Source organism: Bidens hawaiensis, unplaced genomic scaffold (genome assembly GCF_021521415.1).
Source record: "Bidens hawaiensis isolate Kalapana, Puna unplaced genomic scaffold, B.hawaiensis_p1.1 tig00003244_1, whole genome shotgun sequence".
Classification (NCBI taxonomy): domain Eukaryota; kingdom Viridiplantae; phylum Streptophyta; class Magnoliopsida; order Asterales; family Asteraceae; genus Bidens; species Bidens hawaiensis.
This window is the reverse complement of record NW_027491178.1, coordinates 1,719,757-1,735,323: the sequence shown is the minus strand read 5'-3', so window position 1 is coordinate 1,735,323 and position 15,567 is coordinate 1,719,757. Positions and strand designations below refer to the sequence as shown.

The following is a 15,567-nucleotide window of genomic DNA, read 5'->3' as shown; positions in this document are numbered from 1 at the left end:
CTTGTAAAAAAAAAACTTGAACATATATATGTCTCGTTCCTTAATCTATGTTTGTTTATGTTAATTATTCAAATAACGTTGTTGATGGTATTTAGATATTAGTTTTAGTATTATAATTGGTGACATTTGAAATATTAACGTACGAATGAATGAATATAAACAAACACGAACAACTTCACTTTCTTAACGAGCAAACAAAAACAAGAAAATTTGTTCTACAATATGTTCGATTCGTTCACATGAACAATTGAATAAAGATGTATAAAAAGAGAGAGGTTTCAATAAAACTTATAGCCTGTGTTCACTCGATTTTAATAAAACTTACGGGCTGAACTACTAACCATGGTTTCGGGAACGACACATCAAATCGTCAGGATTGAATGAGTCGGCCGGACCAACTTGTTTTACCAGTTTAAAAGTTTTCGATCAACAGTGTGACAATCTAATAAATTTTCTTTTCCCAAAGTTATTTTTTTATATTGATAAGGAAATAAAAAAATATATTTTGTAAAAATGGAATAATTTAAAAGCAATTAATGAAATATATAACAATATTTTCTAGAAATGGAATAAGTTACTACGGGAATCGATCATGCGAGAAGTGATATTATAGCGAGAAGTGCGAGAAATAGATCTTGACAATTCAATATGTTAATCTATGGATTATAATAGAAGTGTCAAACTTGTAATAAATATGAAAGATAAAAGTCTAAATTTTTTAACAAAAAGGGTAATATGGTCATCAATGTTTAGGCATTTAATATGAAACACGCGCTTATTTAACTGAGACCTGAAACAAAAGCCACCCGAGCCCAAATTAAACGAAACCGGAAGAACATGTTACTATAATTGTAAACCTGAACCAAACTATAGTTATATGGATCAGTTAGCAGCTGGTTGAGTAACTGGTATTTAGTTTAACACGAAAAATACCCGAATCAGCTTTAATAATATGTGATCGTTGGTTGGCTATCGTATTTTATTCATGCGCATCAGTTCTACTTGATTCAATCGTTCATTCGAGTATGCGGCAGTTGAGTCATATTTATAGAATTCAAAGGCTAACACATTATACTGAATATTAACTTCTTATTCCAATTTCTTTAACAAATTTTAATTCTTCCAATTCTTAAAAAAAACATCATTTACTATTTTTCTTGGCATGCCACTTCAATATGCTACCGTACCACGAACACAGATAACACAAAGTCACAATGCGTATTACACTAGCCAAAAAGACCTCAACAAAGGCCATTAGATATGATCTCTGTGGGGAGGCGCCTATAGTTGCAATCCACAGCAAGAAACCTTCAAAGTTGCAGAAAACAATGAAAGATCCACGTTTAATCCCATTTAATGTCTTCTTTGCCACCTCATCAACCCGCATTGTACCAGAGGAAGCTGATATGATGCTTGTCAATTGTGGCATTCTCGTCTTTGCTGCGCAACACACATAAACATAAGTAATTAGCCGATATGTAGTGTTTTTATTTTGAAAACTTTAATTTATAGTAAGTTGATTAAAATTTTGATTAATAATTTCATATTGTATAGTAAATAATTTGAATAAATGAAATGGGCGGTGATGATATGAAAATGTAAAGATTTTGAAAGAATTAATATTTGTAAAATGGAGAAAAAATGGTGTTTTTTTTAAAAAAAAATAGTGGATCACTCTAATGTGATAGATGTATAAGCACATTTGTTGGTGTGTTTAGCCCTTATAAATATAAATAATCTAAAATTTCACTGTTGCTTTCTATACAAACAAATCTTGACCTTCACTAAGACCAGGTGTGTCAGTTTCCGGAGGAAATATGAGTGAAACATGAATGTCATGGACGATGGCTTCTTGTTGCACAGCTTCTGCCAAACCCCTTAGGCCAAACTTACTAGCGGAATAAGTGGTATAGCCATAAATGCCAACCTATTATTCAAAAAAAGTGCATCCTTCAGCATAAAAATTAACTAAATTAAGGTATGGAACCTTGAATAAAGAAATGCTCAGAAAGCCTACAAAACGCCTAAAAGATGTTTGTAATTGCGACAAGTCACTTTCTATTTTACACCACTAGTATGTATAATGTATTCATGTCAATTGTACTTTCATTAAATCTCACTTGAAGCAGACTCTTTACTTTTGGGATTAAGCTCATTTAAAATGCTAACGACTCGGTTTGTAAACGATTCAAGTCCAAGCTAAGGTAAGCTCGTGTGTTGGCTCATTTAAATTAAAGCCCGGTTTTCCACATATATATAACCAAAATTTTATAATATACTATGAATTATCAATTAAGTAGTTTGTAAATTCTACGCCAAAATATTATTTTTGGTTTTATATACATCTAACACATGTGTAAAAATACAAAATTAAAAGTAAACAAGCAAGCTCGAGCTTTTGACTAGAAGAGCTCGAACTCAACATTTTAACTTGTTACGATAAATGAGCTGAGCCGACTCAGCTTGTTTTAAAAGTTGGTCAAACATGCAATACCTGACCGGCCTGAGATGACATGAGCGCAATTGAAACCGGCTTTCGATCACTCCTATTCTTCATCCCTGGCAAGGCCACCTTAACCAGATTAAAATTCCCGATTAAATTCACATCAATGAGACTTTCAATCTCCTTCAAATGCTGATTCTCGAGCTCTTGAGGTGCCGAATAACCATGATTACAAATCAAAACATCAATAGGACCAGCACGTTCAACTGCTTCTTTAATTGCTTCAAAGTCACACACATCCGCGCTCACAATATTAACATCTATTCCAGTGAAAAGCCGGATATAAGTTTTGGCTTCCTCAAGCCTCTTGAGGTTACGAGCTAAAATAGTCACACGAGCACCTTCAGCAGCGGCTTGGCGAGCTAACGCCAAGCCAATGCCGCTGGATCCGCCCGTGATGAATACGTGGCGTGATTTGATCGGGATTTTGACGGGGTGTGGCCGAACAATGAGTTTGAGGAAGATTAAGATGAGGATTAGGAGGAAGAAGCAGATAGCCATATTAGCTGGTGAAGGAAGAAGGGTTTGCATGGACTATTTAAATATTAAATAGAGAAATGTTGAAGGCACACTTTTTTAAGAAGTGTAGCATTTTATAAATCATTTTAGGTTAATGATTTTACTTGTAGCTAATCTTTGTATACCAAAGGTGATCAGGTGATCTAACACTGTCAAGATATTGACATGTACTAAAGAATATATTTGTTTTGGGAAAAAGAAACATCATATTAACTAAATTTCGGGTATATTTTGTCTTGTTTTATTTTAAAAAGATATTTGCCAATTATTTTCTTTATTCTTTTTTAATCTATATGTAATACTCATAATTAACCATTTGAATCCAGGTACATAATTAAATACTAATAGACACATTATCTTTATACATCATCATTAATCTTCATGCATCATCTTTCGTCTATACGGTTCGTATATAGCTATACGGCCCGTATAGGACCTGGAAAAACTATTTTGTGTCTCTCATCCATACACTTATCAGTCATGTGTGGCCTATCCGTATAGCCCTATACGAGCTATATAGGTTTGTACATTCATGAGGGTGGTATATAAAGATCACATCTCTAGCTGTACACACGGCCTTTTGAAAAGAAAAATAGCCGTTTACATTTGTTGCAATAATATATATGTTTGAGCCATTTCTATGTTCTATCCGGCAAATCTACTGAACCTAATGGAAAGAGTAAAGGGTGTTAGTAAACGTACATTTTCTCTTTTAACTAGATGTACTTTCACTTTAAAGTTCTCCAATAGATTCAGTTTTCATTCAACATAATTTACTTACATACAAGTTCCTTCATCATTTTTAACTTGATAACACTCTTTATATATCTTATAAAAAAAATATTAACTTTTTTCCTTTTGTATTATTGGTAATATTGTTTATATTTTTAATATTATCGATATTTGATATTTTGAGGAAATTATAAAAATATAAAAAAAATGTTAAGAGAAAACTAATACGTCAAGTAAACATGTTATCGGAAATGAAAGTTTGGGGGAGTACATTTGGCAAGTGAGGAGGCCGGGTACGTTAAGCCTAACCCGAATGGAAACTAAAGTTTTTTGTTCGGATGAATTTTAGTTTATGACGCAAATAATTGTTGGAGGTTACACTTTGAACAAGTTACAACCCGATCGCTTAAACTCCTGGCCGACATGAATGTTCCAATGCAACATCTAATACTTGACCTGACACGAGTGTAATGGCATACTACACGTTCAAATCATGAAAAAGCAATAGTCCATTCTTACCAATTCGGTCTAAACAACCATGATGGTATCATCATCTTGTTATAGCAACAAGTTTGTAAATGGTGAAGAGGATACTCAATGCCTACTATTATATGTGTGGAATTATTTCCAATATGACGCCACATCTGAATGGTTTATACGGTGTATTGCATCGTTATAGATGATCTGCACCCAACATCTATTTACTAATTTACTATAATAGATATTATATTTGAATAAGAGTATAACGTAATTAGGGGTGTTTGATATTTGGACCCGGATCGAAAAACACAATTCCAATTTATCATATTTGGTTTTCAAAAATTCAAATTTGATTTGATTTGATTTCAATAATCCAAATAGATGTATGATTATCATTCGATTAGATTTGAAATTTGAATTCAAATAATGCACATATATATAAAATTGGAATCGTGTGATAATCATTTGAGAATTGAGAACCTTTATAATAATCATTTTTTTTGTTTGTACATATATATACATTATCAATTAATTTCAAATTAAATAATGTACACATACATGCATTATCATTTCTCTTAATTGCGTGTGTATGTATGTACATTATTATTTTCCTCTCAATCTATACAATTTGTATATATATTTATATATACATACATTATCGTTTCCTTATCTAATCACATAATTTGTTAATTTTGTTAATTTATACATATATATAATACTTACTTCTCAATTTTAAACATGTGTGTACATATATGCAAATGTGCACACACATGTTCTTCTTAATACACATATATACAAATAAAATAAAAACTTTTAAAAGAAGTCTGTTTTTGAAAAATAGTTTTGCTTAAATGGAGATGAGTGATTAGTTTTAAGTTCAATTGACTAAAATTCCAAGTTAAAATTTAAGGAATATAATCAAACATCTAATCCACTAATGCATAAGTTGTTAATGTCACATCCTTTTTTTTTTTGGAGTCAACTGATTCACAATCAAACGCTAAGTTAATTTGAACCAACATCTGTTTTTAAAGTTTTGGATGTTACAACTCTAAATGATTTATTTGTTTTTATTAGATTTTTTATAGTAACCTTTTTAAAATAACAAAACAGTAATTAACATTTCAATGGAGTGGTCATTTCACATGGCAAATGATGGATGACCCGGCCTTTGGCCTGGGTTCGAATCCCGATGCCGCCTGGATTTTACCGTTTGTTTTCAGACTCATTCTGGTTAACTCGATTGTCGTGCCTTCGAGCGGGTTGGGGCTGCCGGGTTTTACCAGGAACGCCCAAGCCAAACTCGGATGCCAACGTGGATCCGGCTTAGTCTGGCTTGAGTGGGGTGGTGGGGCTCCTATCGTAGGAGTTGTGATTACCCTTAACTGAGAAAGTCACCGTTCGAAAAAAAAGAAAAAAAAACACATATTTGATGCTTCAGAATGGAAACAACGCGTGCTACATTTAAGAAATTTAAAGACTAACTAATTCTAGTACTAAATAACTTCTTATTACAAATTCTTTAACAAATTTAAGTTCTTTTAAAAACATTGTTTAATGTTTCTCTTAGCATGCCATTTCTCAATGCTACGATACCACAACCACAAATAACACAAACCAACAAAACGTGCCACACCAGCAAAAACAACCTCAACAAACGCCATCAGATATGATCTCTGTGGAGAGACACCCGCGGTTCCAATATACAGCAATAACCCTTTAAAGTTGCAGAATACAAAGAAAGATCCGCATTTAATCCCGTTTAATGTCTTCTTTGCCACCTCATCAGTCTGCATCATACTAGAAGATGCTGCTATCATGCTTGTCAATGGTTGCCTTTTCTTTTGCTCTGCAACAACCATAGACCTTATGAATCATAAACTTTAACAACTTGTACATAACATTTATTTTTAGCTAGCTTTAAATCATCTTAAATTGTAAATGGGTTATTTAACTGTAAAAAAAAATGTTTACCAACAAAATTTTTGTTTATTATAATAAGTTAACTAAAACTTTGTTAAATAATTTTATCTCGTATAGCAAATAGCTTGACTATGAAAACTAAGTGTTAAAAGTGTTGATAATGCAGAAATGTAAATAAATTAATAGGAAGGCTTGTAGGATGAAAAAAAAGGTATTTTTTTAAGGATTATCGGAAATATGATTCATTGATGCGACAACTGACTAGGCACGTTTAATAGTGTTTTTAGTCTTTATAGATGGTAATAGAATAAAATTTCATGGTTGTGTTCTATACAAACAAATCTTCACCTTCTGTATAACTAAGTGTTTCCGTGTCCGGAGGAAATACAAGGGAAACATGAATGTCATGGGCGATAACTTCTTGTTGAAGTGCTTCTGCCAAGCCCCTTAGGCCATACTTACTAGCGGAATAAGCGCTATAACCATAGATGCCAACCTGTTATTGAAAATGTGCATCAAGGAACATAATAAACGTTCAAAGCATAAACAAACTAACATGTACGGAACTTTGAACACAATAAGCCCACAAAAGGTATAAGGGACCGAAAATCATATCACTTTCTCTTCAAAACTCAATTCCATACCCGACCTGCTTATTGTCAAACTCGGCCTTTGACGTTGTTGATCACACCCGGAACTAGTTATGTTCATACACCCCAATTTGTGCTCAATTTATTAATATTCTAATAGTAGAATGCATTTGATGTTATTCTTATATTTATTATATAAAACTTTAAAAAGGGTGTCCTCATTCTCTTGTCTTAAAAGGTTTATTCAAAAAGTTTTAGCTTGGTTTGTAAATAAACCAAGCCCGAAACAACATAAGTCGTTCGTTGGCTTGTTTAAATTAAAGCTCAAATTTTAGTATATACAATATACTTTAAAAATGTTATTTTGCCTTTTACATACATCAACTTGTGTAAAAAAAATTTAGAAAAAAAGTTAACCAGGCTTGCTCGATAATTTGGCGAGCCAGTTTGGCTCAGTTTCAATACGAGCCGAGCACAAACTCAATTTGGCCCGGCTCACTCCGTTTATAGTCATATCTAATATAGATATAAGTAGATATAAGGTTTGCCCTCATCTAACACTCACAAAACTTGAAGAACATAAACACATGCAAACAAACATACCTGACCGGACTGAGACGACATGAGTACGATTGAAACCGGCTTCCGATCACTCCGATACTTCATTCCCGGCAACGCGGCCTTAACCACATTAAAAGTCCCGACCAAGTTGATACCAATGATACTCTTAATCTCCTTGATATCCAGATTCTCAACCACATTACCTGAATAAATGCCATGATTACAAATCAAAACATCAATAGGACCAGCACTCTCAACTGCTTCTTTAACTGCTTCAAAGTCACATACATCCGCACTCACAATATTAACATCTATTCTGGTGGAAACCCGGATATAGTCTTTGGCTTCCTTGAGCCTCTCGAGGTTACGAGCTAAAATAGTCACACGAGCACCTTCGGCAGCGGCTTGGCGAGCTAGCTCCAAGCCGATGCCTCTGGATCCGCCCGTGATAAATACGTGGCGTGATTTGATCTGGATGTTTACGGAGTGGGGCCGGACGATGAGTTTGAGGAAGAGCAGGATGAAGATTGGGAGGAGAATGCAGAGATCAAGAAGTGAGAGATCAGCAATTGCCATGTTAATTTGATGGTGAAGAGAGTAGAGTTTGTGAGGTATTTGAAGTACTAAAGAGAGAGTGTTAAATGCACACTTTTTAAGAGTTGCAAAATGTTAAACCATTTAAGTAAATGATGATTTTACTTGTAGCTAATGTTTTAATACCAAACGTCATGTGATCTAACACTATCAAGAAGAATAAGAGAAGTGTTTACATGTTTACAACCAAAGAGAAATTAACAAGAGATTAGGATTAAGGTATTATCATGTCATGCGTTTAGACTTGGGGTGTAAATAGCCGAGCCTGGTGTTGGCGCGTTTGACTTAGGGGACCTTGTGCTCAGCTCACTTCGAGCTCTTTTTCTAAAGTCCGAGCTTGAGTTGTTTACTGATCAAGTTAATTCGGGTGCGCCTCATTTTGTTTTTTTATTTATTTTAAATATGAAAATTTAATTATTATATATATTTTGAGAAAAGGCTTAAACAAGCCTAGGTTTGGCTACTTGATTCTACACTAGAATATTAATACATATATAGAAGTTCAAAAGAGGTAAAATTGTAAATATGCAAGGTTTAACGAGCTCAAGCAAGCTTTTCATACAAGACTCGAGCTCGATAACTAACTGAGCTTTATTTGAAGCTCGGGTTTGGCTCGAGCTCGAAAAAGCTCAGATCGTTTTAAGTTTTTTATTAATACGAGCTCCAGTAGCTCACGAAAAGCTCGGCTCATTTGCACCCATAATTTAGACAAAATAACTAATAACATGCATGAACAAAAGAAGGAAGGGAAATCATGTGGACAGAGCGGACCCCGCTATCGATGACGCCTCATGGATGATCATGCATGCTCATGGTGCATGAATTACATGACTATGGGAAGCAAGTTTGTAGGTATAGGCGTGCAGAAAACGAGTTTCTTTATACGTGGTTGATAGTTTAAATTCCATGATATATATATATGTGTGTAGATTTAGAAGTATGATTAAAGGATATGTAGGATGTGTTAATGCTATCCGTTAGAAAGTTAATAGATAGATACCTTGTTTTCTTATTGTTCTTTTTATGGTTATTATAATTGGGAATGTACTATTAATTTTCATATGTTAGAAATAAAGTAAGAACCATATGAACTACGAGGAGAATGCTCAATGCCTACTATTATACAGGAGTGAAATTATTTCAAATAACACAATACGTCTGAATATGTTACACCGCATCACATCACTAAAGATAATCCGCATCCAGTATTTATGTACTAAATGTACAGTAACAAATGTCATATAAAAGTTTCACGTTAGAGGTATTTGGTATTTGAATCGTAATAAAAAACTCAAAAGAACTTGATTATCAACAAGCCGAATCACACTTTTTTTTTCAGAGTTGATTGATTCACAGCCAAACAGTAAATTGATATGAACCGGAATCTTATTTTTGGACGTTTTGGATGTTACAACTTTGAATGGCTTATATGCTTTTCAGAATTTCAAAGGTAGCCATTTTCTAATAGTAATCAATATTTCAACATATATCCGGATGCCCCGAAACATAAACACCACGAAATTCAAAGACTAACTTCGATCTTATTCCAATTTCTTCAATAGAATTCAATTCTTTCAGTTCTTTAAGAACACTATTTATTGTTTCTCTTCGCGTGCCACTTCTCAATGCTACCATACCATGACCAAAGATGGCACGAAGCCACAATACGTGCTATACCAGCAAAAATAACCTCAACAAACGCTTTGAGATATGATCTCTGTGGAGAGACACCCGCGGTTCCAATCCACAACATGAATCCTTTAAAGTTGCAGAAAACAAAGAAAGATCCAGATTTAATTCCAATTAATGTCTTTTTTGCCACCTCATCAGCCTGCATTGTACTAGAGGATGCTGCTATGATGCTTGTCAATGGTAGCCTTTTCTTTGCCTCTGCAACAACCATGAACAATTATCATATATAAGATCTTATGTTAGATCCATTAGAGGGTTTGTGTTCATGCATGCATCCAAAGTGGCAACCACCCTTACAGGGCATAGATGGAGGGTTCTACAAACTAATTGTTGTAGAAGAAAAGGTTATTAAAAATTTTTATCTAGTATAGCAAATAGGTTGACTATGAAAATTAAATATAAAAAGTGTTGATAGTGTGGAAATTTAAGGAATTTTTAAAGAATGTTTGTAGTTTAAAAATACGTGAATTTAAAGGATTATTGGAAATATGATGCGGCAACTGACTAGCATGTCTATACGTGTTTTTAGTCTTTATAGACGGTAATAGTTTTGCATGTCATGGTTGTGCTCTATACAAACAAATCTTGACCTTCTATATAACTAAGTGTTTCTGTGTCCGGGGAAATACGAGTGAAACATGAATGTCATGAGCGATAACTTCTTGTTGTAGTGCTTCTGCCAAACCCCTTAGGCCATACTTACTAGCGGAATAAACAGTGTAACCATAGATGCTGACCTGTTTATTGAAAACGTGTATCAAGGAACACAATAATCCTTCAAAACATAAACAAACTAACATGTGTGGAACTTTGATAACTAGATGCACAATAAGCCCACAAAAGGTATGAGTAGCTACACAAAGGTGCATAAGATAATGTTTGATGGATAATATGATCAATGAAGGATTTTCTTTTGAATCAAATCCAATCAAATAAGCAAAGACATATTTCATTACAACCGACTAGGAGAACTTGCAACAAAAGGCACTTTTTACAGATGCGCAAAAAGAAAATCCTGAGCATTAAACCTTACCCGAAACCAGGTATTAAAAAAGTTGGTTCCTCAATATCCGACCCTTCCTATCAATTAACGATATGTTTCATACCCTATTAATCTAAACATGTTACATCCCGTTTTACTCGGCCTGGACCGATCAAAACAGGGGAAAATGCACATAACCAAAAGATATATGTCATATGACTTTCTCTTCAAAACCCAGTTCCACACCCGACGTGTGTATTGTCATACCCGGTTATTAACCTTGTTGTCCACACCCCAAACTAGTTATGGTCATATTCACCGATATGTGCTTTTCTAACTTCAATTTTATTAGTAGACTATATTCTATGTTCTTTGTAAATAATTTTTAATTTAAAACGTGTTTGTTTAGCTAAACTTCAGTAGAAGTAGCCTCTTTATCTTATGGTAGTGTTTTTTAAAAAATTTTCGCTTGGTTTGTAAACAAGCCAAACCAGGGGAAGGGTAAGCTCGCTCGTTAGCTTGTTTAGATTAAAGCCCAAATTTTGATATATATACTTATAACCCAAAATTTAATATATACCATATATGTTAAAAATATTATTTTGCCTTTTACATACATGATGCATCAACTTGTGTAAAAAAACAAAAAATATATATATATATTAACAAGGCTTGCTCAACATTTGACAAGCCCAATTTATACTAAATATTTCGTTTTATTGGAAGAGAGAGATGATAATGGAGAGGAAATAAGTTGTGATGAGATTCTTTCACAAGAATCTTCAAGAATTTGTTTGTGAGAGGACATGTAGGAGAGAGGAAAGAGAATATAGAAGAGAGAGTGTATTTTGGTGGATCATATGACTTGTTGGCATTTAAAAACACATTCTAAGAATTTCTCTAGTTGGTGATGCTCTTATGGACCTTATGGTAGGTTTTAACTTAAATCACAATCATAAATTATTAAAAAAAAATAAAGTAGCTTAACGTTTTGCTTAACACGGAAGGTTTTGAACTTTTGACTGTCTTTTAGTCTCACTCACGGACCCACACGTATTACCCTCAGATCCTTAACACCTGATTGGACAAAACCAAACCACCTTAACCAAAAAATATCTGACACAGAAACAGAACAGAAGTACCATGGTCGGCGGCTCCGACACTGACACGCTGTCCAGTAACATCCTTGGACTCCACCGCCATTCTCACAAGATATTTGTACTCCATACCTATATATACCTCAACATCCTCATTCTCACCGACCATTTACAATTTCAATCAATTTTTTATCTTCAATGGATCCCCCCTCTTCTTCATCTTCTCCGGTAGGATCCGACCCGGTTTCACTTGGGTGGTCTCCTCTTTCGGTTCCGATCCAGCACCCGATTCCGGTTTCATCGGCCTTTGGTAAGTATTTAATTAGTAGCTTTGTATCTTCTTTTTCCCCGAATCAAGCCGATCTACTCGAGTTCGGATCGATAAAAAGATTGAAACGAGCTGAGGCTTTTCGAGACAAATATAAAGCTTGTTTAGTTATCAAGCCCGAGCTCGAGCCTTGTATGGAAGATTCGTTCAGGCTCGTCGAGCCTTAACGAGCCTTGTGTATTTTTAGGTTAACAGTTCGCAGCCAAACTCGAGCCTAGCTTTGGCTCGTTTGAGGTACTATACGAGCTCGAGTCTAGCCTAGGCTCATTTAAGGTTTTTCGTAAAATAAAACAAAAAAATAAAAAAAGGTATATCAATTAATTAATAAATAATAAACAAACCGAGCCTTAGCTTGAAAAAGCAGCTCGTGAGCTGAGCTCATGCTTTAAAAAAAGAGCTCGAGCCCTTGTAAGTCAAAACAAATCTTATTTGGACTTGACTCATTTACATCCCTTTTCTGCTCTGGTTTTCATATTACTAATTTCATTTTTTATTTACACCTAAATCTTTTTTTTCCTTATGTAGATGAGATTTAACTAGATATAGATAGTAAGTGGTTGTTTTGTTAGTTTATTTACTTTTCTATGTTTATCATATTTTTATTTTATAAATTTCAGTATTTTTCATTTTGGGTAAATCACCTTTTTTTTTCCCCTTCAATAAGTTGACCATTCACTAGGTATGTTTGTTTTGTTTACTCTTTTCTGATGCAATTTTTCATATTTTTGTTTTATAAATTCAAGTATTTTGACTATTTCATTTCATTCAAATTATTACTTTTTTTTCCTATAAGTGAAATTTTACTGGATATCTTGTTTTATTTGTTTGTGTACGTTTTCTACTATGTTTTTATATTTATATTGGAAATTGATGACAGGAGATGTGACGGTGGTCACGGTAGCGGAAACGGAAATAATTCCCGAACCGCTCGAGCGTTTATACGAAACACCAATTCCGGCATTTTTATCAAAAACTTTCGATTTAGTGGACGACCCAATACTAGACCCGATTATCTCATGGGGCGGAAGCGGGCAGAGCTTTGTCGTGTGGGACCCGGTGGAGTTCGCCAGAATAATCTTGCCACGAAACTTCAAACACAACAATTTCTCGAGCTTCGTTCGACAACTTAACACATATGTGGGTAAAAAAATATTAGCTTCAAACACTTTTGAACCCCAAATCATGGGGTCATGACTTTGTTATATGTCTGCTTCTTTTTGTATTTATTTTTGTCTTGTTTTGTTTTTTTTTTCAGTTTATGTATGTTTTTTCTTCTTTGTAATCCGTATGTGTTCTTGACATATGTATAGATTTCAATGTAATTTCAAATGAAATGTAATTACTAGATTTCACATAATTGTAACGGTTTTAGAGATATGTATCAAAAGGTTTACTATTATCTGGATACTATACTTTACATGTAATGAAAAGTTTTTCGAGCCTGGAATTTTACTGGTACGTTTGTTTGTTTATTTGCTTGTTTAAATGTGGATTTTAAATTATATTAAATATGTTCTTGATGATTTATAGTTTCTTGCACATTCTGTTTTTACTTGTTTATGATATTCGATTCAGGGCTTTCACAAGATCGATCCGGACAAATGGGAGTTTGCAAATAGAAACTTTTTGAGAGGAAAACGTTACCTTTTGGAAAACATTCAAAGGCGTAGACCGAATCAATCAACATCTTCTAGCAACATTTTAGTTCATGAAGAATCAAACACCATGGAAGCCGAGATGGAAAGATTACACAAAGAAAAGACCGAAATGATGCAACAAGTTATCGAATTAAAAACTGAAAACCGTGAAACACATCAATATATCGAATCAATAAACCAAAAACTCGAAGCAGCTGAGCATAAAAATAAACAAATGGTCTCGTTTTTGGCTGAAGTGTTTAAAAACCCGACATTCGTGTCTTCAATGCGTGGAAAAACCCAGCAAACGCCTCAAATATCGTCTGCAAGGACCGCTAGGAAGTTTATTAAGCATCAACATGATGAACCGAATCCTCTTTTGTTTGGCGGGTCATCAAGAAATCTTGAATTGGGTGCAGGACCCAAAGATTATGATTCGAAAGGGAAGAACGTCTTAGAGGTTGAACCGACGGGTGTGCCCGAGTACTTTGTGGAGCCCGTTTCGGGTGGGATTGATGACATTTTGGTTAAAGAAGAGGCTATTTGGAGTGATATTGGAAACTATGAGTTTCCGGAGTTGCCGGAGATCGGTGCCGCGGGTGGTGAGTTGACAGAGTTTTGGAATTTAGGCACTTCTGGTGGTGAGAATTGGGAGGGTGACGATATATGTTTTGATGATATTGAAAGGCAAGATGATAATAGTAATAAGAAAATGGATTAGAACTTTAGAATGTTTGATTTGAATTCCATTTTGGTATATTAAATTAATAATATTTCTCTTTTTTTATTTGATATAGTTAAATTGGACCCCAGTTTGACCAAAATCAGATGATTTTGACCAAAGAAGTTTGTTTGACTAATTTTGACCAAACGTACTTGTCATGACCATTACTTACATTCACAAGTAAATCTATGATTAACTGAGCTTTGGGGCTATTTGATAGGCTACCTTTTAATGATCATTAAAAGGATATCAAACAACCCTTTAGACGTAAATACACATATTATCATCTATGTCTTTGTCTCACATCGAACCACACGGGTTGGTTTGGCCGGCCTAATCAGAAAAAAATGGTTCGGTTTAATGGTGCGGGCATTTAAAGTGAAGAGTTTCATTTCTTTAAAATAACATATATTATACATATACCATTACAGAAAAAAAAGTTAAAGATAAAGAGTAATATGTTTCAACTTTGCACGTTAATTCCGAACTCCGAAGTCAGGTATACTGAACCAAATCACTATATGTGAATTCTGAACCATAAATTGTTTTGACAAATTTGGATGGTTAGGTCAATTTTAATGTATTGTGAACATCACTAATACAAGTGTGACCATAAATGATGGCATATTCCTTTCTATGTTTTAGATTTATGGTTATTACGCCGGTGAGGGTGTGCATGTATTTCGCACTAAAGATGCATGTATTCACACTACAAAGTACTATTTTTATACTTTCTCAATTGGTGGCAATTATGATTCATTATTTAGAAGGTGGTTGATCTAGCGATAAATAAGTGCATGAGTTTATGCGGGTCCACTACAAACGCTAAATTGTTGAACCCGTTGACACTAGCCCTGTAAAAAAATATAGCTTGTGAACTTAAATTTATGTTTTTTGTCTATATTAATTCATTTCAACGAAGTCTTTCTTTGTTGTAATTCGCTTTGACTTTAACCAAACAGACACGTCTTGTAATTGACATGTTTTAAGTGTTAACATGAACCTAACTTAACAAAACATTTTTGACTCGTTACCTAATGTGTGTGTCGCTCATTTTAGCTAACCTCTATCAAATTTCCCAACTAAATTATTTTATTTGATATCTTTTGTTGAATTTTCAATATTAATATTTTTTTTCCTTACTAATGTGGTAGTCTTATGTATCTCTTAAGTGTCTATAATTATCATCAATCATCAACAAAATC

At 34.0% G+C, this 15,567-nt stretch overlaps 2 protein-coding genes and 1 pseudogene across 3 annotated transcripts; 1 reads left to right on the top strand and 2 right to left on the bottom strand.

The window, feature by feature from the left end:
- Positions 1-1,137: 1,137 nt before the first annotated feature.
- LOC143622826 (3-dehydrosphinganine reductase TSC10A-like) lies at positions 1,138-3,319 on the bottom strand. The gene is made up of 3 exons (XM_077093868.1): positions 2,495-3,319; positions 1,780-1,927; positions 1,138-1,440 (listed from the first exon to the last, which is right to left on the bottom strand). The coding sequence occupies exons 1-3, from the start codon at positions 3,032-3,034 to the stop codon at positions 1,142-1,144; spliced, it is 987 nt and encodes a 328-aa protein (XP_076949983.1). The 5' UTR covers positions 3,035-3,319; the 3' UTR covers positions 1,138-1,141.
- A 2,437-nt stretch (positions 3,320-5,756) lies between these two features.
- On the bottom strand, positions 5,757-7,998 carry LOC143622825 (3-dehydrosphinganine reductase TSC10A-like). The gene is made up of 3 exons (XM_077093867.1): positions 7,351-7,998; positions 6,506-6,653; positions 5,757-6,083 (listed from the first exon to the last, which is right to left on the bottom strand). Exons 1-3 carry the CDS (start codon positions 7,882-7,884, stop codon positions 5,776-5,778), a joined length of 990 nt encoding a protein of 329 aa, XP_076949982.1. The 5' UTR covers positions 7,885-7,998; the 3' UTR covers positions 5,757-5,775.
- Positions 7,999-10,415: 2,417 nt separating this feature from the next.
- LOC143622905 (heat stress transcription factor A-6a-like) lies at positions 10,416-14,359 on the top strand (annotated as a pseudogene). Its single transcript, XR_013151799.1, has 4 exons — positions 10,416-10,471; positions 11,702-11,983; positions 12,879-13,138; positions 13,577-14,359. The product of XR_013151799.1 is annotated as a heat stress transcription factor A-6a-like (transcript).
- The last annotated feature ends 1,208 nt before the right edge of the window (positions 14,360-15,567 follow it).

Coding starts and splice junctions, on each gene's coding strand:
- LOC143622826 (XM_077093868.1), bottom strand. CDS start 3,034: ATGCAAACCCTTCTTCCTTCACCAGCTAATATGGCTATCTGCTTCTTC. Junction 1,928..2,494: donor TGTCATCTCAGGCCGGTCAG/GTATTGCATGTT, acceptor TTTGAATAATAG/GTTGGCATTTATGGCTATAC. Junction 1,441..1,779: donor CACACCTGGTCTTAGTGAAG/GTCAAGATTTGT, acceptor TGTGTTGCGCAG/CAAAGACGAGAATGCCACAA.
- LOC143622825 (XM_077093867.1), bottom strand. CDS start 7,884: ATGGCAATTGCTGATCTCTCACTTCTTGATCTCTGCATTCTCCTCCCA. Junction 6,654..7,350: donor TGTCGTCTCAGTCCGGTCAG/GTATGTTTGTTT, acceptor TTTCAATAACAG/GTTGGCATCTATGGTTATAG. Junction 6,084..6,505: donor AACACTTAGTTATACAGAAG/GTGAAGATTTGT, acceptor TGGTTGTTGCAG/AGCAAAAGAAAAGGCAACCA.